Source organism: Nematostella vectensis, chromosome 15 (genome assembly GCF_932526225.1).
Source record: "Nematostella vectensis chromosome 15, jaNemVect1.1, whole genome shotgun sequence".
Classification (NCBI taxonomy): domain Eukaryota; kingdom Metazoa; phylum Cnidaria; class Anthozoa; order Actiniaria; family Edwardsiidae; genus Nematostella; species Nematostella vectensis.
Genome location: NC_064048.1, coordinates 6,112,075 through 6,135,184, shown reverse-complemented (window position 1 = coordinate 6,135,184; position 23,110 = coordinate 6,112,075). Strand labels below are relative to the sequence as shown.

Below are 23,110 nucleotides of genomic sequence, written 5' to 3'. Positions count from 1 at the left end.
AAAACTACCGTGCGCGCTCTAAAAAAACTACCGTGCGCGCTAATAACACTACCGTGCGCGCTAAAAACACTACCGTGTGCGTTAAAAACACTACCGTGCACGCTAAAAGCAATACCGTGCGCGCTAAAAAAACACTACCGTGCGCTCTAAAAGCACTACCGTGCGCGCTAATAACACGACTGTGCGCGCTAAAAACACTACTTTGCGATCTAAAAACACTACCGTGCACGCTAAAAACACTACCGTGCACGCTAATAACACGACTGTGCGCGCTAAAAACACTACCGTGCGCGCTAAAAACACTACCGTGCACGCTAATAACACTACCGTGCGCGCTAAAAACACTACCGTACCGTATCCCCAAACAAAAGGCAATAACCTTGGGCATTATATTTTGTTTGATAATAATAATACATTTAATAATTTGTTCTTCCTGGGGAATAAATTGTGACCAATCAAGACTCGTTGTGGTTGAATTTGTATTTCTTTATTGCACACTATTACTTGACCAATCAGAGAAATCGTATTATCTTCCCGGACGTACTATTTTCCAAACCGTGCTGTCTTTCCGCCTATAGCTTTTTGAACGATTATTTACATTCTATAGAATTTATTTTAGTTATATCTACAATAAGTGATATGCTTTATATACAAGCAAGTAACAACAAGGTGTAACCACTGAAGCACTAGTTCTATCAAAGAGCTGCGGTAATAAGTCTTGTGTGATAAACGTCCTTCTATTATACCCTATCCTTTTAAGACTCTAAAAAGTATATTCCCAAATAAAAGTAATTTAAGTTCTATTACCAAAAAGCAAAATAAACATGTCAGGCATTTTGACCAATGCTTATTAATTAGCATTTCTTATCTCTATGTTTATTCTTTGTTTGTAATGAATAAAAAAGAGCAAAGTTTGAGAATTGTATGGCTCAGTAAGGTATGTTTGATAAGTCTGTTCAGACCCACTTAAATACTTAGTCTCCCCCACCAGGGAACTAAGAAATGTTATTACTTAAAATGTGGTATGCGTAAAGCCTTACGATCTTACAATAAATTTTGGGTACAGTAAAAACCCGCGTGTGAGAAAACCCTAGTTTTTTCAACTTTGGCAAAACTTGTTCTTATATTTTGGTGTACTTAGTAACAATTAAGACAAAATAGGTTCTTATTAGGTTCTTATTTTTTTCAAAGTTGCAGTAAGTAGGATTGTCATAATACTGAAGTGAGACTAAATACTTAGCCATTTTGCTATAGAGATATCCTAGCGTATGTATGTTCTATCTGTAATCATATTTTAATGGACCAGCAAAATGTTTAGCAGATTTATATCTTAAAGCCCCTTTATTTGTTCCATTTTCATGGAGTAACCCATCATAAAAGAACCTTTTGAATTGTTTGGCTTAGTAAGTTCTGTTACACAGGTTCTTATATTTTGGGTTATTAAAATCCAAAATTTCTGCCTATAGGTTCTTAAATCACCAGGTTCTTACAGGCGGGTTTTTACTGTTACTCAAGTAATATTTCAAGGGGATTTATACAATAGTATACTAGCAGTTTAAGGAAAAGAGGGCAGTAGCACATTTAAGATATGGGTAGTGTTCTTTTTCCTCCTTTCGAGGCACGTGGTCGCCCGATTTTTCTCTTTCGCCTTCAACGGGAACGCTTACTTGCAGGTTGTCTGCTTCGTGTTCTTGAACTTTGCTTTTCAACGCAAGTATAATTATTATAGTTGTCATTTCACTTCTGTTCCACTGTCTGCAAAAATGCAGGTTTCAATTGTCTAGAGTATTCTTTGTGCCTCGTGTTCCCCAGTAATAAAAGCCTATTGGCTACTGTTATGCAATGACTGCAAAGAATGCCGGTTTCAAATTGTCCTTAGTGCTGTTATGTGCGGGTCATGTGTTGTGACATCTTTATCCATGTGGGATAGGCGAAGAAGGATGTGGCAATTCATGTCGTCACCATCAACTTGTAGTAGATTTGACGTATTCAAGCTTAGTGTTCGGTGATGGCAACGACACGTTATGCTGTTGAAATAAGAATAATGACCACTTTTGAACCAATAATGAGTTAGTGAATTGAGTCACGCTAGACCTCTTGTCCAATAAACGACAGTCTTTTGTCACACAACCTATATTCGGGCAAACTAACAACGGAAATTCTTGCAGGAGTGTCAGGAGTGGTTGTAAGGAGTGGGTGCCAAGAGTGGTTGTCAGGAGTGGTTGTCAGGAGTGGTTGTCACGAGTGGTTGTCACGAGTGGTTGTCAGGAGTGGTTGTCACGAGTGGTTGTCAGGAGTGGTTGTCAGAGTGGTTGTCAAGAGTGGTTGTCAGGAGGGGTTGTCAGGAGGGGTTGTAACGAGTGGTTGTCAGAGTGGTTGTCAGGAGTGGTTGTCACGAGTGGTTGTCAGGAGTGGTTGTAAGGAGTGGTTGACAGGAGTGGTTGTCAGGAGTGGTTGTCAGGAGTGGTTGTAACGAGTGGTTGTCAGGAGTGGTTGTCAGGAGGGGTTGTAACGAGTGGTTGTCAGGAGTCGTTGTCACGAGAAGTTGTAACGAGTGGTTGTCAGGAGGGGTTGTAACGAGTGGTTGTCAGGAGTGTTTGTAACGAATGGTTGTCAGGAGGGGTTGTAACGAGTGGTAGTCAGGAGTGGTTGTCAGAGTGGTTGTCAGGAGTGGTTGTCACGAGTGGTTGTCAGGAGTGTTTGTAACGAATGGTTGTCAGGAGGGGTTGTAACGAGTGGTTGTCAGGAGTGGTTGTCAGAGTGGTTGTCAGGAGTGGTTGTCACGAGTGGTTGTCACAAGTTGTTGTCACGACTGGTTGTCAGGAGTGGTTGTAACGAGTGGTTGTCAGTAGTGGTTGTCAACAGTGGTTGTCAGGAGGGGTTGTAACAAGTGGTTGTCAGGAGTAGTTGTCACGAGAAGTTGTAACGAGTGGCTGTCAGGAGGGGTTGTAACGAACGGGTGTCAGGAGGGGTTGTAACGAGTGGTTGTAACAAGTGGTTTTCAGGAGTGGTTGACAGGAGTGGTTGTCAGGAGGGGTTGTAACGAGTGACTGTCAGGTGGGGTTATAACGAATGGTTGTCAGGAGGGGTTGTAACTAGTAGTTGTCAGAAGTGGTTGTCACGAGTGGTTGTAACGAATGGTTGTCAGGAGTGTTTGTAACGAGTGGTTTTCAGGAGTGGTTGACAGGAGTGGTTGTCAGGAGGGGTTGTAACGAGTGACTGTCAGGTGGGGTTATAACGAATGGTTGTCAGGAGGGGTTGTAACTAGTAGTTGTCAGAAGTGGTTGTCACGAGTGGTTGTAACGAATGGTTGTCAGGAGTGTTTGTAACGAGTGGTTGTCAGGAGTGGTTGACAGGAGGGGTTGTCAGGAGTGGTTGTCAGGAGTGGTTGTCAGGAGTGGCTGTCAGGGGTGGTTGTCAGGAGTGGTTGTCAGGGTGTTTGTAGCGAGTGGTTCTAAGGAGGGGTTGTCAGGAGGGGTTGTAACGAGTGGTTGTCAGGAGTGTTTGTAACGAGTGGTTGTCAGGAGTGATTGTCACGAGAAGTTGTAACGAGTGGTTGTCAGGAGGGGTTGTAACGAGTGGTTGTCAGGAGTGTTTGTAACGAATGGTTGTCACGAGTGGTTGTCAGAAGGGGTTGTAACGAGTGGTTGTCAGGAGTGTTTGTAACGAGTGGTTGTTAGGAGTGGTTGTAACGAGTGGGTACCAGGAGTGGTTGTCAGGAGGGGTGGCAGTAGTTGCTGTCACGGTTATAATTGTCACGGGTGGTGGATTCTAGTTCGCCTAGCAATCTATGTTTTGGAAATACAGTACGAGAGATAATTTCTAAAACAATTTTTTAAAACACTTTTCATCAATGGGATAAAATATTAGTATAACAGGTACAATTTTTATATTTAGGGGGGGTGCCCGATGGGAATGGCGCAATTGTTGATTCTTTATGCAAGTTTATTATTTTAAGAATTAACAACACAGATATTGTGAACAGCCGGTTTCTCTTAAGCTATTTCTAATATTTTCTATTGATTGGTCTTCATGCCGAGAACGTAGATAGGAGAGTGGTAATCATACTTTGTGATAACATGATAATTTACTGCTTTGTTTTGTAGGAAAAGCCAAAAAAAATAATTCGTCTTTGAAGATAAAACATTTTTCGGCAAAATGTAATATTGACCAAACATGGTATGAATATTAATATGTTCCAAATATGGTATTAATAAGAAAATAAGATCAATGCACAGTTAGTGCAAAGAAAAGGCCAAACCAAAGACAAATAAACATAAGAAATCTTTAAACAAAGCCAAGTAGTGCATGTTCTTAGTTTGTATATGTATACAACAAACTATTGCCAGGTTACTCCACCTTAAAGCCAGTCACGTGACCGCTATAACACTTCATACTTTAATGAATGAATTCTTAAAACTCTAACATCTTTCAACAAATCGTACCAAATCACAGTATATAACATCTTCTTATCAAATATATTTACATACGATTCAATATTTCTATTGGATTGGTGACATAATGATCTATTAGCGTTCCTTAATTAGTTATTAGTTCGTTAACAATCATTAGTGTGCAAATTAATTTCCTTAATAATCAGTTTTTCTGAAACGTAAGTTCGCGTAAGATCTAACTGGATATCATTTTGAATGAAAAAAGAACTTACGTGTTAGGGTTAAACGCCATTATGTCACAATGACGTCCAACGCGCCATGACGTCACAACACATACTCGCTGACGTGGCTCATGCATTAAATACGACAGCTGTACTATGCATCTGTTAGCAAATGACGTCATCAATACATACACATAAATATATTACACATGCATTTCTTCTGATCGGCGTCTTAACTAAATTAGCTACCCATGCTACCAAACGATACCCAACTATGTCGTAATACGATTAACGACTTATCTATGATTATATTACGTGCTTTCCCATCTGACGGCAATGATGTCACCATTTTTAAATGGTCATTAAAATGATATCATGGCTATTTAAAACTTGTTGATGATTACATCATTATGATATAATAATTTTAAAGCAATGGTGGCATCATTGTGACGATGGTACTTTTTAATCAACGAGGTCTAGTAGCGTTCTCTCTTTCATTTAGGTCTTGATATTTGGTTGTTTCTTTCATAAAAGCTCTTTCTCTCCTAGCTATTGCTTTCTGGCTAAAACGGATGGCATCAACAAGTTGCATGACGCCAATGCCCACGTGACACGATACCACCATTGTCCTAAAATATGACGTCATCTGGTGACGTTCATGCGTTATTGTGACGTCACGCTTCGGTGTGTCTGGTACTCATAGAGTGGATTACCTTTTGGCCAATCTTGCAGCCGATTGCTTTTTTGAAGCCGTTTCGGAACTGATCCCCGAGAAAAGCGTAGAGAATTGGATTTGAGGCACTGTTGAAATACATGATCACTTGGCAGTAAGACTGGATCAGATATACTATCGGCGTGCTGCAAGGTAAATTAAAATTGATTTTTTAGTATCTACATAGCGCAAGGTAACATTATTAACAGCAGTCTTTGCCCATATCAAACAAATTTGATTGAAACGGTGTTTATTCCCACCGCCGGGTGTTTGCCTTTTAAGGAGACTTCTAACCATATAATCACAAGAAAAAAAAAATATTCTCAAAATATACCCCGAGCGCAGGTTTTAGTAAGATTCGAAATCTTCCTCTTCCTCCTAGGGGTAAATATTCCCGTGTCTTCCCTAAGTATTCTCCAAATATACTCAAGACAATATATTAAATAATACTCTAATATAAACCGTGAGAAGACACGCGGAATATGCGAGATGCATCTAATCTTCGCCACATGGAAAACAAGGTGAATTCATCGTGTCTTCCACCTGTCTTCCCCTAATATTCCACGGGTGGAAAATCGTGTTATTCTCAAGTCTTACCGGCGAATACTAGCATAAGACGCGGAAAACCTAGGGAATATTTAGGTATGCGCATGTAATCATCTTGTCTGCACTGCGGAAGACGCTCTTACGCTAGGGAATATTAGCGTTAGACGCGGCGAATACTCAAGTTATTAACACCAAATCACCGGGTGTAAGATATGCGGATATGGTACCTATCGCTTTTATAAACCCGTGTAAGACACGAGATATTCCCTCGGGAAAGACCCTGATAATCCACAAGTGTCTGCGCTAGGTGAATGGTAGTTCGTTATAACCATGGTTTGATGTGGAGTGTGAAAATCTATGAGTCTTTTGGTAACTCAAGCTACTGATCAAGAGCACCTTAAAGAAATTGAAATTTTATGGGCTAACCTCGCTCAATTGTTATGGCAATTGCTACGTGTGGGGGAAAATAAATCAACATGGTAAATGGTAGTAATAAATTTGAATTTTGAAACTATTCGGTACTTACTTTTCTACTACCTGGCTGTAGTTTAGAAAGACCATGCCATGGAATGGAAGGTAGCACAGCGCGTAGCAAACAACCACAGCAACCAGCATTTTTATAATCTTGCGCGTCTGCTGAGCCGCCTGGAAGCCTGGCCGGTCGGCGGCATCCTTGATAGCCTCTCTGAGCTTGAGCGCTATTCTGATGTAGAGTATGATGATCAGCGGCAAAGGCACCGCGTATGTGAGCACGAAAGAAGCGATGGTATACGCGAAGCTAAGCTTGCTGTTGATAGTCGCCCCAAAATCCATGTCTGGCCAAGTTTCAGTACAGGTGGGCCCGCGTGGTGTTTCTACTAGTTCCAAAACTCCTAACATGGGAAAGGCTGGTAACATGCCAATCAGCCAGACTAACGCGATGATGAGCTTGCCTTGGGTCAGAGAGATGCGTGGGTTGAATGGGTATACGATGGATTGATGGCGATCTAGGAGAAAAGATGGTAATTTCAATGAAATAAACGGACGGGTAAAATAGCGGGAGGGAAAGCGAGTAGGCGGTCAGAAACGAAACAGTATCAAATAGAAATATCATTACCCGTCGACCACTCTGTACGATTTTAACTCCTGAGGGGACATCAAAATGTATTCCGAGGAGACTGGAGTTAACTCCCTGTCCATCCACAAGAGATTGTGTGTTGAGGTAGGAGAGAAGCTAGTCAGGCCTAATGTCTACCCGTCTATTCCAAGGGAGGAGGTGTCGAGGAGGCTGGACGGGAGGGGGGGGGGGGGGAGGGTGGTTATGTCAACGATATCTCCCTATCTATCCCAGAAAGAGAGAAAGTTGAGGAAGGAGAGAAGATTGTTACGCAAAATTTCTCCCAGTCAATCCTCAGGGTAAGGGTATCGAGGAGGGGGCGTGGGGCTAGCTAAGTTACACTTATCCCCTATCGTCAATACTTACCTATAGATATGGCCATGAGTGTGGCTACCGATGCCATCAGGAAAAGCGGCTGCAAGCAAATCATCTTGCACATGAAGGCCCCAAAGGGCCAAACAAAGTTGAGCTCATAGAAGACGACAGTAAACGGAATACACAGGAGTCCCACGCCAAGGTCCGCAATTGCCAGATTGGCAATGAGGTAACCCGTCACTGAAACAAGAGGGACAAACCTTTTTAATATGGTGGCTTCGCGAGTTTATAAGAGCAAATAAGCTGGCAAAAGGCTCTGTTACACGCGCGTTTTTTTTTTCTTGCAACATATTGCACGCGCGTTTTTTCTCTCGCGCGTTTTTGTCTCTTGCAACATATTGCACGCGCGTTTTTTTTCACTTGCAAATTATTGCTCGCCGTTTTTCCTCTTGCAACATATTGCCCGCGGGATGTTTCTTGTAACTTATTGCACGCGCGTTTTTGAATTGTATTCACCCTTTTTTCATTAAAATAACTTTCCATGTGGCATTGCGCGCGGGCTTTCAGTCATTTCAGTCATTTCTTGTAAGACTACAATGGGTAAGTATAAAAAAAGGACAACTCCTCGTCATTAGTGTACTCTCATATCAGAACAGGGTTTGTACCGGGTTAGCATCTAACTGTGGGTTAGTATCTAACTTTGGCAGCATTGCTGCAAAAAAGGTTTGTAAATAAGTGCCGTTGCGCGTTTAACTACCGGCGCGCCAACTTTTGTCGCAGCAATTTTTTTTTGTTGCAAGTTTAAAAATTTTGCTGCAATAAGTAAAAGATGGTCTACTTTTTGCGACAAAACTCGGAGATGTAGCACGTATTACTACATCAACCCAACTTGTCTCGCAGCAAAAAGACGTCAAGTATACGCAAGCAGTTGCAATAAGGCTTGTGATTGGTTGAACGAAAGTCACACATCGTTGTCACAGAGCAAAACGATGGCGGATCAACAGCAAGAACAAGTCTATCTTTTGCTAGGACAAAAGTTGGTGGGCCGGTAGTAAAACGCGCAACATCGCCTTCGAACTATATTTTTACATATGTTGCCACAAAAGTTGCACGATTTTGCTGCTCGTATTACCGTACCTTAATGCGCAGGCGCAAACAAATCGCAAGCCAAACCGCGCAACGAGAAACTGCTCGCTGAAATTGAAAATTGCAGCACGTTTTCTTGATAGATTCGTAGCTGATCGATCTCATCAGACCACCATCGATGATCGGGGGTTAAGGCGGCACAAGTATTATGTTGTGTACACAAGCATGATTGGTGGCCACCACACACGATTTTATTATTACAGTTTGCTGGTCGCATGTTAGCTTTTTCAGAGGGCGATAATGGGTAAGTCTTATGACCTGATGATGGCTACAAATCCGATAAAAGCTGCACTAAGTGATGAATGGCGCTTGATTAGACTTATTGGGAGATGCACGTGTTTTGAAACTTAGGCGACTTGTACTAGCTGATCATTTGACGTTTTGAGTGACAAATTCAAGCCAAAATAAACACATCATTGAATGCGCCTGTTACGCCAGAGAACGATGAAAAAAAAAAAAAATGAACCTAAGCTCTTTCTGAGAAAGAAACTTGATGGCTTATATATAAGCGCTAAGTAAGTTGCTTTTTTTTGTTGTGATTGTGCAGCTAAAAGCCCGAGAGAGCGCGTTTGTTGTAAATGTGTAATAGATCGCGCATTTTTTGAAGAAAGACTCGGTTTTCCAAGGTAGTTTGCGAATGAGAGTCATCAATGAATAAAACATAAAAGTGGAAAGTTTAGTTTCCCCTCACCCTCACAACTTATTTTATATCTTGACCATACAATCGAGTGATAAAGCTACCATCATGTGATATTTAAAGGAGGCCAACCGGAGGCCAAACAGACCGCCATTTTACGTACCCACACATTATCAAGTCACACGAAGCATCCATTTCCATCGGCTTATATTCAAGCGAGTAACAGAGAACATTCAAGCAAATATTATCAATAACGTATCAGACCTCATTTGGGGATTGTTATTTTCAAGCTTTCTTCCATACAAGCGGTTGTATTATCAAATTTCAACGATGACGAAGGTGTGGTTTGATCGCCATTTTTAAAGATGCGGCGATTGACAAATCATGGAAGCCATGTGACGTCACTGTCCTGTGGGTGCATAGTACATACCATCTAAAAATTGCTGTCAGGACTAATCTTAAACAACAACAGCCATCTAAATACGTGTAAGTAGGCTTAGTGACAAAGAATTTGCCAAATTGATATAGCGAGCAGTTCGATGACAGAGACACTATATAGACTACTCTGAAGAGCGAATAAACTCTATAAAGAGAAAGTGGACCAGCGCAGATCGCTGTAATAACATTTATCAAAGACGAGATTAAGCTTAAAAGCGTAGGACACGAGCGAGCTGCGTGTGGCCAGGTCAAAGCAAGTGAAAAAGTTATAGTTTGTAAATTTACTAGAGTGCGAGGCTATATAACCTAGACACAGGAAAATACCTTTTTTATTGTGAAACACCACTAAAACTAATTGCTCGGTTTGTCTTAAAAAGGTAATGCACGAAAAGCCGAACAATCAGAACATTAGTCGAACATTAGACTATCATGGAGTGGAGTGCTGTTCGTTATGTAATTTACATTACTGTGATAATTGAAGAGGAATTTAAAAAAGTATGTAAATTTAGGTTACTCAGCTAGATATTTATAACGAACAAAAGCCCTTTAGACCCAAGTGTGGTGATGATTTCCGCTTGAGGGTGTAACATACCGATGAAGCTTGCTCGCTAAAACAATTTCCATCTTATTTTCAGTGTTTATCAGCTCTTAGCGGGATTTGAACGGACGTAAAGATTTCTCACCACCTGTGGTGGATGTTAGATTGTTGATTTTAGAGGAGGAAGGGGATGTCGGGTACTAAAATTGGTTGAAAATTATAAAATCAATCAATCAATCAATGGTTTATTCACCCTTTTGCAGCCAAGGGCTTAATTACAGGGCCCGTCAGCTGGACACAAATAATAATAAATACATTTGAAATTTAAATGATACAAAATCGTTCATGCGGTTTGTCCTTTTAGAAGCTAGAGCTGACGTTTTAAGAGTTCTGCATACTTAATAGTCTAAAACTTTTGTTCGACACACCTTTGTTATTGATTTTATTCCACATTCCTTTTTATATACCTCACCATACTCTATATAGGACATTATACTTGGGTATTCACGTGAAATTGAATGGTTAAGTTCGGAACCCTGTTCAGATCGGAGAGACCAAAAATCACACCTCATTTAGGACAAATAGCTCAATTTCTTTCTAGTAATTAGAATGTTCGGGAATCTTATTCTAACTCAATACTTATGACCAGTCTCGGTGTAAATTACTTGCCTCCAGCAAGCGACGTTCTTGTCGGCATTAGACACGCTCAATTATCTAAAACAGGATCCGATATTTCCAATTCTATTCCGATCTGATATTTCAAAATTACGAAAAAGGAGACCTAGTTACCTTCAAAGGCTTGGCAGGCCTTTAACACGGTCCAACATTATCGAGTCCATTACGATCTGATATTTCCAAATTACTAGATGAGATAAGAATAACGACGGACGACATTATTTGTAAGGGTAATAGACATATACACGGCATGATACCTTCAAGAGGCTCCGACATTCTCGAGTCCATTCCGATATGAATACTTCCAAATTACTAGATGAGATAGAAATCTCGGCAGACGACGTACTTGACGGTAATTGACATGTACACGGCATTAATACCTTTATTTTACGATAATTAACAAGGAAACGAGTGAATTTTTAGAAAGTTATTCAGCTGAGTAGATAGCAAGAGCCCATGGTTTTAAAAATGCTCGTACATTTTACTGTATATTTTAATGCAACAAAATTTATGAAAAATCAGAATATCGTCAGATCGATGAGTCGTCAAACCTGAATATTTTTCGATGATCGGGGAGGCATTGATCTTTGCTTTAACGTATATCCATTCCATTCCCTGAGGGCAATGATGATAGCCCATCGTTTTGTCTAACACAACAATATTCCATTTTCCTGTTGACCGCTATCGAATTTTCATCGCATCCTCACTTCCTCTCTCGTCAGAACACGTACCAGAACCACAGCGACTTGCCGACGATTTCTTGTACAATGCATAACAATGACGCACTAGTACGGCTCTTAAGTCTTATTTTACCGGGCTATTTAAGAGTGACTAATAAGCCGTATTGACCTGGGAAATAGCGAGGATTTCTGCGCGTATGTTTATTCCGTATTGTTTATCCCATACACTGACTATTGTGGCTCTAAAGTCTTATTTTACCGGGATATTAAGGGGTGAATATTAAGCCGTATTGACCTGGTAAATAGCTAGGATTTCTGCGCGTATGTTTATTCCGTGACTGCTCTAAGCACGGGCAATTTTCTTCGTCAGCTGGGGTTGTTTAGGAGTTATTTAGCAGTCACGCCGGTCGAGTTCATCTCTCATCCCCACACAGCCTTTTTCATCACAAGCACGGTCTTCTCGGGGTCGAGGTTTTGTAAACGTGTTTTCCTTTTTAAAGCTGAATATTCGTTTTTACTGCAATCTCTTAAACAAGTATTTCAAGGTCAGCTCACGAAATCAAATCCTAAAGTAACAAAGTATGATTACAATAGCTCGTTATCTAGAGTGTAATTGCAACTTGTGGAGCAATGAACCCGTCTACAAAGGGTTCACACCTCGATTTCTATAGAAAGGGCCATTCCCTAGTAAATTGACAGACAGTTTACAAAAAATATATCAGAAGATGCAAATCCATTAGCCCAAAGCAATCGAATATCAGTTCTTGGGTAATACAAGTAACCGGGATCAAAGGTTAAAACGTTTTGCGCCACATGAATGGAATCCCTAATATTAAAATCGATAAATTAGCTGTTTTACAGCCAATAACTTTACAGTTTTCAACGAGAACAGATCCAGACGAGCTATGCGGCAATTGACCTAAAAACTGCAACGGAATTGAGAAGCGCGCCGACGATGGAAATCACTTGAAGGGCGCACTCGACAACCGAAATACACTTGAGTTTTTTTCCACTTTACATAGACACCAGCTGTGCTTTGCGGTATCGGGGGCAAATCTAAACGAGCTGAACTGTAAACAAAGACGAGCACTGCGCTTGCCTGGGGTTAATCATAATACGAAAAATAGCAAGCAAATAAATGAATGGAGTCTCTCTGTAAAAGGTATTATATTGTTCGAAGGACGTGGTTTTTTTAGTTAGGTTCTTGAGTAGGTCCCGGAAACCACAAAAGCCTAGACGAGGCTGAGTTCTGCTAATCCAAACTTTGTTTTACCCACGTAGAGTCAAAGATGGATAATGCAAATGTCTTTTCAAAGACATCGCAAATAAGTAGGGAATATAATAAAAGCGATTGATAAGTGAATATGTAAATTATACTCGGTGTAAATAGATGATTAAAAGGTTATGTGCAGAGAATAAATCATTCGGTTATAACTATTAGCGAGCCAAAACTATTGTTTTCACATTTAGAAAATATCTATAGTTATATAAAGGTTTTGGCATTTTGTGAATGCCTACTGCGCTAAGATAGTATCGAGGATGTAAACAGGAAAGGTTTTTCAACGGTACTGATTTGAGTCGATTTGCGCACTATGTAGAAAAATGTATAACACCGTAAAGATTTGATTACGATTGTACAGTACTTTAAGGTGCGAAACCTCATTATTAAATGACTCCCTTCGCGCGCTAGAAATCCGCTAATAAAAACTTCAAAATCTGTAGATCATGAGCGATGGGAAGGCCGATAACAAGCTATACATTCTAATTACATTACTAGGTACTTGAGAAATCTTATAATAATCTATCGACTAACGCTAGGAGCTAGACCTTTCTACCTAAATGGAAAATTGCTTATTAAAATAACAATCAAGGTCCTTCGAGTTAAGCTGATTTCCATTTACCACTGCACTTGCATGTTTTGGATGAGCACCTTCCAACAAAGGCACCCCCAGTTATATTATTTACTTCGCTAATTTTATTGACCAAAACAATCTCTATTGTCCATTGAGTTAATCATAGAAAAAAGGTGCCGACATCAACTAAGCTTCATAGAAAGGCCTCTAATATACTAGACTTTTGAGTTGAAGTTTTCAAGAGATATTTCTGTGTTGTATAAACTTTGTGGCAATTTTTGGCAAATAGATGACGTTGTGTGTACAGTGCTAGGCTTTACAAGGTAAATGCTAAGTCAGAGAATGTCAGAACTGTTTACGATGAAGGCTTATACAATTTATGGCTCTCTCTAAGACTACAATTAGATAAGCAAATTCCATTGGCTTAAACGCTAAATACTCGTAAATAGATTAATGAAATTTACAAATATGCTGCAACAAACCCCTTCGGGCCCCCTTAAGTTATGATAGATACAAAGAAAGAAAACCAGCTATGGACAATTTTACGTTGGTTTTAAGTAGATATTGAAGTAGTCAACCCATCGCTTTGAGTTAATTAAAAGAATACAAATGAACTAAAAAAGAGCGGTTTTCTGGACCCACATGGAAGTAATCAGAAGTTAAATACTTTATGATGCATTGGGCAAGTGTTAGAGGTTGCGGGAGCGAGATATATAAAAATGTGAGCATCATTAGCGTCGTGTGACTAACCCGTATGCAGCTCTCTTGTTTTGTAGACCACAAAGATGACCAGTGAGTTTCCAATCGTTGCAATCAGAAATATAATAATGTAAATGGCCAGCCGAACGATCCTCATCCCTAAAGGTTCGGTAATGTCATCTTGAGGTGCCACGAACGTCTGATTCGTAGGTTGATCCATTACGCGTTATTCCTCAAAGTGAGTTCTGCTCCTCTCCTTGCCTTCCACCACACGCAGACTTATGTCCGCACCGTCTTATCTCCAGATCAGAACACTTCCTCCTTCCTACAAAGTAAAATGACAGATCCAGGTTTTGCTTGAGTCAATCTAAGCGCGATTCTGTCCGCTCCTCTCTACGAGGTAACCCTATCTGAGTTAATAAACTAAACAACTCAGGCTCTATTAGGCTTGGTCTAGCTATCCGGTTTCCTCAGTAAATAGTTCTCGTGGTATTCGCCGGTGTTTGCGTGCAAGGGTTTGCTCACTTATCATCGGGATAACGTATTTGAAGCACGCACCAAGAACGTGTCACACTGGTGTGGACAGTGGAGAGGAAGTCGTCTTTCAATTGCGCTATTGTTTGATGGAGTAATAAGTTTTCTGAGGCGCTTGGAAGTTATTCGGTAGGAAAACAATAGGGAAGGCGGGGGATGTGTGTCTAGGGAAACCTGTATATAAAGGGCAAATAAGAGGTTGTTCTTTTCGAGACCTTCGGCGCAAACCCCTTGGTATAGCAGACGCTGGCACTATACACCCAGGAAGTTGCACATAAACTTTGTGAAACGAGTTGCAATTGCGCTAATGTTAGGTTTTGAGGTTTTGACCTTGTATAAGAAGGCAAATAAAGTTTTGTTCTTATTGGCACCTTTTGTACATACGTTTTTAAGAGACCCTGGACGTTTAGACATTTGGCAAGTTTATTGTGAGTCAGCCTTTGTTCAAAACAATCATCTTTTATGTGCCAGAACTTTGACTGCGAACAACTTCATTAGAATCCTTTGCCGGGTTGGACATGTGATTTGTAAAGCTCTGGATCAAACTCTTGGTAAATCAGTCACCGAATAGTGAGTGAAATGAAAACAAATAATAATAATAATAAGATAATAATAATATAAAAGTGATGCATTTTGTACTATTTTTACATATACGAGTTAAGTTGTGGGTGCAACACTCATATACCATTATTAATATAATGTAGCTCTCACTCGCCACTGGCTTGTACTGAATGTCCAGTAAGGCACAATACATAGGCCTTAGAATGTATTCATTGTTGAATACTTACAGCATTGTTACAATATTCTAAAGGGAGACAAATTATTATTTTTATTATTTTTTTTATAAGCTGGCGAACAAGACTTTGAGAATAAAACCATTAACGACTTTGGAAAACTAACAAGAAAAAAGGCGAAACATGTCAAATGCGACTAATTAGAAAGGCAACAAGGCACTGAATATGTACTTTGTTCTCTTCAGTGCTTCATTTTCGTCCACAGCGGCGAAGCCAGGATTTTTAAAAGGAGGGGGGCCAAAAGGTCTTTTTAAGGCATTTTCTCCTGTGTTTTAAACAATGTCCCATACACTTACTGTATTTTTGGCTGCTAGAAGGGGGGCGCCCCCCTTGGCCACCCCCTGGCTACGCCCCTGGACCAAAAACAGGTTCTCTAAGAAACACCGGCTTATGCCAATTGGCATTAGAGAGAAGGGGATGGAGGAGGGGTATAGCATAAATTTTTTGGAGGTTGAATTTTCGTACTTCGTATTTTTTCCCTTCAATTACAAAAGACCATTCAGCAGATTCAGTCATTACTCTGCTGTCCGTGGTGTAATCTAATAAAGATACGAGCGATGGTAGAACCTAAAGGAAGGAACTTATCTCCAAACAGAGACAATCAGAGCTAGGAAATGTATTTTTATTAAACCTAACGGAGGATTTTCAGCTTTCTAATAAAAAGGAAATAGGCGATTATTATCTAAAATGAGGTTCATCGTAATTAAGAAAATTTTAGAGTTAATCAAATTAGGTATGTGGTCAGAAAGATTTCTCTCCAAGTTACCGCTTGTTGTGGCGTCCTCTTGTATTCTTGTGCTTTTGCCAAACGAATATTTCCGTAGGTCTTTTTTTATCCCGTAAATTGTCACTAAGTTGTCCGAACCACATTTTTTTATCTCCAGAAAAAAAATTCTTTCGCAAATAACTGTTTTTGCTACTAGGACGATAGAGGATTGCGTTTAAAAAACAAAAAAAAACATGCCTTTTAGTAGCCTAAGAAACGAAATAATTACATTATTTCATTATTTCTTAAAAAAAATTAAAATTGAATGACAACTAATTATATTTTTACCTTTTATGAATCCAGATGCACAACTTTAGATCCTAAAAATCAAGATACAAATTTTAGAGAGAAAAAAAAACATTTAATTTTCGAGAAGCAAGTTAAGAATTTGATAACCAAAGCAAGTAAGATATAGAAAAAAGATATATAATCAAATAAAAGAATTAACAAATCTTCAAGGAAAGAAAAGTGTTGTTGTTGTAGCTTACCAACAAAGTGCGAATTGTATGCTACTTTGCTTTGGGGAGGAATTCGCAGCCACACCTGGTTATTTTCATATAAGGAAAGAAGTTATTTCCTTATTTGGAATAAAAATGGGTCATTTCGATATGATACCTATGACTGCGCCCCCCCCCCCCCCCCCCCCCCCCCCCTCAGCCAATTCTGGGTACACGCCTGATTAGAACTGTCAGACAACTATGAAGGTCTTTGAAGAACATTGTTTTGTCTGTCTCAGTACCAGACCCCAAAACGACGACGTTTTCTTCCCATACGTATGAAGAAAACATACCAGGGACCAGAAAATGGTACCAGGGACTGGTACCGAGGACTCTTAGTTTCTCTTCAGATACTTTCTCCATTGACCAAAGATTGTCACAGTCACTGTTTTTCTCTTCTGATTACAAGTCATAATGTTTACGAAGCACCAGCGGTACGGCAACCTTGACCAAAAAGGACAAGAAACCATGCAGTTTTTCCAAATAAGGAATATATCAGTTTCCTTATATGGAAGTGGCCGCGTTTGTCAAAAACGACAATTTTTGGCTAAATTTTCTTCTTCAATGTTCACACATCGACAACTTTTTTACAGTAATTTTCAAAGTTGTTTTGGGTAAATAAGGGACCGCTTTGCTGAAGTTGAAATTGTAACTGAAAATTTAATTTAAAAACAGCGCGCGCTCGTTTGAAATGACGCTATTCTTAAGCGCGCGTGTGAAAATAACGAAACCTGAAAACTTATTTGCTTCAAAATCACTCCGTTCTCTATTTCTTATCTGTCCAGTCACCAGAGAAGATTGTTAATATAGTCGTCTTTGCACCATTGATGTTTAAGACATTATTTCGAACTTGATCATATCTCTTTTGCTTCTTTTAATGGAGCTCTGCTCTCGGCAGACTCTAGTGGGAATGACGACTTTGACCAGGCGCGCGCCTTTTATACCGCGGGTCCTTGTTTTTAAATCGTTAGAGTCCGAATATAACTTTCAAAATGGCGGCAAAACAAATCTTAGCATACACGTGTGGAGTTTCGCGACTTCCACAGTTATAAGAATAATAAAGGGAAAAAGAATGAAAACTTAAATCCCAAGTATATGTAATGTCCTAATAAGGAATTGGCCGGGCGAGCTAGAAATAACGACAGTTTTCAAACAAGACTTGGAGCTTGAAGGAGGAAAAGAAAACGTGCAGGGAAAAAGGTCCCATTCAAATGGATGGTTCTTTAATAACATTCGGTAAAATTGTAGAGAAATTAAGATTATTTTTAGTGTTTTAGCGAATTTCGAAGAATCGATCACAAATGATAGGTTTTATTGAAGTAACTGCATAACAAGTTTCAAAGATAGTATAGCCCAGAAAGATAACGCTTTTGGGGAAGACAAGAAAGGCAGAAAGTAAGTCACGTCTTTCATTGGGCGTGTAATGTCCGTGCGATATAAAGATGGCATATGACGTCACAAGACCGTGAAACTATACAATGACGTCATAAGATGTCATAATAGTACTCATAACACTAAGGGTTTTGATCTTTCAGCAGTTTTTATCTTATGCGATATCTTTGAGAGAAATGCAATAAAATGATTCTAAAAAGGGCCAATAACGCTGTGAAATTTCCACCAAAAGGTGACAAAAAATACACACTAATTTATGTTTTGTGCTTTCCGGAAAATGGAAAATTGTTTTACACATTGCTTACTTTAGAAGAAAAAGGGCCCCTTATCTTGATTTTTACACAAGGACCTGACAATAAACGACTGTCATAGATTTCTGATGAGAAATGTCATCCTTTTTGCCTATGCGGTTCTTATCATGCGTCTTAGGTTACCGCAAAGAGGCATACAATGTCTAGGATTTCTGCGGATAAAACTTGCATCCGGCAGTTTCCATTGTCTCGCTGGACACATAAGATAGTTAATTCATCTAAATCCACTTTAAAGAATATATCTGAGTAATTCCACTAAGCCAGATCCAAGCTGTGAGTCAGCGCCATTTTTGCTTCGCATCTGTTTCATTCTAACATGTGTAAAATAAATCACAAATCGCGAGGATATATTCATAGTATCTAGTACAACTATATTTTACTATGACTAACCTCTATTTGACGTTACGGTATAAGAAACGCGGTAAAAAAGGCGTGGTTTGAAATCATTGCTGAATTAAAATTGTGTAAACAGTGTTGAAAATATATAAGGTACATATAGCCTTGCGGATTTTAGGAGAAAGACTTCAACGTCAACTCGTCACTCTAGTCTGCATCTGTAGGTATAGCTAATCTTATATCAGACAAGAGGCAGGGAGTAATATTCTGAAGCTCTAACTCTTTTAAGGGCAATCTGCACTAATAGCTTCAAGTATTGGCTATTTGTGTATGATACAATACAATGTTTCAGTTAAAAATAAGTCATAACTGTAATAACTGTAATAGAATGCGACAGTTATATCCAATGTCTAATACAATGTGTTTTCTTTAGCTCAGTGAAAGTATAATTAATGTAAGAGCTAATATTATATGAAACGAATATTGTTTTTTTGTGGTCTTGGATGACATACGAGTTTATTGAGTACCAAAAATCTTTTTAATATTTTATAGAATAAACTTTGATTGATTCAACATTTTCATATATACTGAGCTAAATGCACATTGTATCGAGTTTCCAACTTTACAAATTTTCGCGTAGTCAAATGAAAGATGTATCGCTGAGACCCAAGCCAACATCGCGTCGATGGTAATATTAGGCGACCTCTTAACGAAGAAGAGGATTTTTTTTAATGATCTGAACAAGAAGTTTCAAGATAGAATAACAGAGCTGTATGTATGAACTGGATGCAAGAGCTACAATGCTTCTACTAACCTCTACGGAGTACTCCTCGCTCCCCTCACGCGAAGGGTATCATCACGCTAAACTCCTTTACGTCCAAATAACACAAAAAAACGATTCCTTTGCACGACACAAAGCCCCAAGAAGAGCGAAAGTTATTTGAGGTTTGTTCTGGGGAATTAAACTATATATGTCACGGTCGCGCGAATAAAACGCTAAAGCCTTATAGAACAGGAGGTCAGAAATAAGACATTCAAGTATTGGAAACGCTTGAGAGCGGATTATCAAGGGAGGAGGCATTGCGTAAACAGAGATTCGTGAGTAGTTGCCCGCTATCTGCGAGTTCGAGTCCTAACTGACGCTACTAGAAATGCTATATGACTTTTATGACTTTTATTTCAAGAGGACGGCGGAGCTAATTGATGGAATCTTATCAGAAAGTGATACCACTAAGACATGCAATACTTAGCAAAAATATTAACTAATACACGTGATACCTTTTAGGGTAAGTAGTTAGTAAAAAAACACACACAAACACACTTACAAACTGCTAGGAAGCTATTTCGGTCGTTGTCTATGGTATTGGGCTTCCTGTGGAATGATTCATGTCAATTTATTGCCCGTTTCTATGGCTTCCTTACCCGATAAACAAAATTGCCTACTTTCTATTGATAGCAGGTAAAAGTACAAAGCTTATTAGCAAGAAATTCGAATTGACGAATACAATCTGATGCTTTTTGACTATTAGTTACTCCTGGATGAAAATGGATAATCAATTGTGTGACTCATTATTCCGGGAACGTAAACATGGTTGGTACTGTGTGGGTAGTGGGGCACAAGATTTAGCAGAGCTTTAGCATTTGTTTTATTTAGGATATTGCATTGGGATAATGCAAGACTAAAACGTAATAAATGTATCAGCAGATGCATACATCCTTTTTTCTGATATGATAGTGCACTGTTTTTGTTTTATCGCATATCAATCAATGGCAGTCGTTTTTTTTCTAAATGGTCTAAAAGAGTCTGGGGCGAGCGCGCGGGAAACCTGTGATCTTCTAAAATCGCTAGGGCCTGGGCTGCAAAATCGTAGTAAACACGAATCTCTGCAAGTTTACGTGAAAATTTATGATGTACACAGTTCTAGGGCGACAAAAAAAAAAAATGCGAAAAAATAATTGAAGCGGAATTCTAATTATGGTATGCATCCTAATGAAAAAAAATGATCTAATGAGCTGGAAAAAAACCACACACACTTAGTCTATGGGATGTCACAGCAAACGAACAGCTGTAGAAAATGACGAAGAATCGCACGAGATGTGAATGTGTATTCCAGCACAAATTCGTGATCTTTTTACTTTTCGTAGGGGGGAGAGTGGGTTGTCTAGACTTTAACGGTTATGTCAATGTATTGAGTTTTCTAAGGTTATCGAAATACTTGACTTGTTTAAAAAGTTACCCTTCGTTTTTCTTTTCGCTCGACCGTCGGCTCATAAGCCATCTGTAATTCAATTTCAACATTTTTTTTACCACTAACGGTATCTAAAGCTTAAATAAATTTCTTGCAAATTTGAAAAGGAATCCCCGTTATGCCCGTTTTCTAGTACCACAGGCATTCACGTGTGCTTTCCCCATGGTCTCCAAGTAGACCATTTAGACGAAGAAAAACATATGCTTGGGGGATATTTTCTACAGCTGTTCGTTTGCTGTGACATCCCACAAAGTGTCCAAATCTGTGCTGGATAAGCCACAAACCGCATTAGAGCGCGGGATTACACACATGCGACCAAGGCGTGACCTTTCACTTTTAATATTTCCAAATAACACGTGGGTATTCAATAAGTGCGCGTCTTCTACTCGTGAATCACTGCACAGAAAGGACGGACTAAGTTTTGAGGCCAGGGTTGAAAATTTCCTCCCCTCCCCCCCCCCCCCCCCCAAAAAAAAAGCACATATTTCAGAGCGAGAAAACCCATCATACATTACCAAATTGCCACGGCATTACTAAAAAGAGGAACCGGCGGAACCAGCGGAACTGGCGGAACCATCTTTTTTTGAGTGCAGGGGCGCGAAGGGGGTATAGGGATAGCGATGTTACACAAGGATTACGATTTATTTTTTGAAAAATCTGTTTTTTTTAATTCGATAACGATATATCGAATAGAAGAGCGAATGACTGCTACGCTGATTGTTTAAGCTTGAAAAAGTCCTGATTTATCAGGTTCCAAATACAAAACTTCACCAGCGTCGTAGCCTTGAGTCCGCCGCTCGTGTTAGCCCCATCAAACGCCACATAGCGTGATGAGTCCAGGACGACCGCGACTTTACACACATGTAGAAATTGTTAAATAGGGTAATACGTTTGTAGTATGATATGACAAATAAACAAAGTGTTAAAATACTTTGTTCTTGTTTTTGTCTTCAAAGGTACACAAGAAGGACACATTTGGCACAAAAAAAAAAACACACGCCTTTCGCATGCTAAAACTGTGAGCGCTTGTTTTACGGTTTGTTTTTGTTACTGGAATCTGGAACTTTCAACGAAATCTTTTTACAAATTGCATATGACAGAGTGTCAAGTGTGCGTGAAATAACGTAGCACATTTGCGCTTAGTGATGTTGTTTTAGCAAGCCACAACGGAATGAGTGGTCAATAATCGCCTTTATCTTCTGAAAAGTTAGAACAGAGAAACAAACAAATAAAAATAATAATAACAATAAATTTTCGATAGATGATTTCGAAAATAAATCGTAATCCTTGTATAACATCCCTACCCCTATACCCACTTCGCCCCTGCATTCAAAATATACTGGTTCCGCCGGTTCCGCCGGTTCCTCCGCTTCCTCTTTTTAGTGATGCCGAAATTGCCAAACATCTCCGGGCCATTCTGTTGCCGTTCCTAAGTATTTGAAATCTTGGGCTTCATGTGACGGCATTTGCGGCGCTTGTTGTTTGGGGCGGGGCGGGGAGGGGAGGGGAGGGGGGAAGAGTTTCCGAGAGACCCTATTTGTTTTTAGCCAGTATGTTATAGAAGACGAATTCTTATGCTTACGAACGTGCAAGTGCTGGAGATACGTGTTTTCTTATGTTGATCATTTATCATTGTGTCCTATATTGGAATTTGTCATCGACAAAATATCCACAAACATTAGTAATACGGCATAGTTGTGTTTATGAAATAAACCAATCATCAAGCTCCATCCGGTCCATCCGACTAATGACGGCTGCTTCCGAAGAGAATGCCTCCACGAAGTTAAATGAAACCATAACAAAATCATTACATGCAGCACTCCCCGAATCAGGAGACGAGATCGATAATGTCCATAACTCTGCGACAAAATCGATAGATTTGATCCATTTTTTTGTTAACCTGTTTCTTTCGATACCCAGGTGATATAATACATTTATACTAGCTACTTTCTTAACCGCATCTGGTTTATAGATCTATCATGAGAGTTTATTAGAAGTGCGCATATGTTTTACCGATATCGACACACTTCTTCTTTCGACTTAATTGTATCGAGGTTTCATGGAATTTCTTTTAAGAGAAGGTCAATCACGCCGGTATTTTACGCTCCCGCGCTCAATACCTAGTCTTACAAAGAACATTTGCATAGGATAACGTAAGCGAGTTCCTGAGATACTTTGAATCAAATATCATTAACAAAGTATCCGAATTCAGCTGTAGATGGTTATCTTGAAGTTTTCTTGCAGATAAAACGTAAAATGTACAGTTGTAAACAATAACAAA

The 23,110-nt window shown here is 39.5% G+C and overlaps 1 protein-coding gene across 10 annotated transcripts in view; it reads right to left on the bottom strand.

Annotated features, from left to right (window-relative positions):
- Positions 1–471: 471 nt before the first annotated feature.
- The window catches only part of LOC5511387 (neuropeptide Y receptor type 2), a 36,194-nt gene continuing 13,555 nt past the window's right edge, over positions 472–23,110 (bottom strand). For 3 of the 10 annotated variants that reach the window (XM_048722551.1, XM_048722552.1, XM_032380648.2), the window contains 7 exons: positions 16,533–16,587; positions 16,333–16,364; positions 14,002–14,275; positions 7,336–7,524; positions 6,400–6,859; positions 5,329–5,473; positions 472–2,027 (listed from right to left, as the gene is read on the bottom strand). In XM_048722551.1, the coding sequence (XP_048578508.1) occupies positions 1,965–2,027; positions 5,329–5,473; positions 6,400–6,859; positions 7,336–7,524; positions 14,002–14,170 (1,026 nt within the window). In that variant the 5' untranslated portion in view covers positions 14,171–14,275; positions 16,333–16,364; positions 16,533–16,587 and the 3' untranslated portion in view covers positions 472–1,964. The other 7 variants (XM_048722553.1, XM_032380650.2, XR_007306708.1 and 4 more) reach the window with 6 other exon arrangements.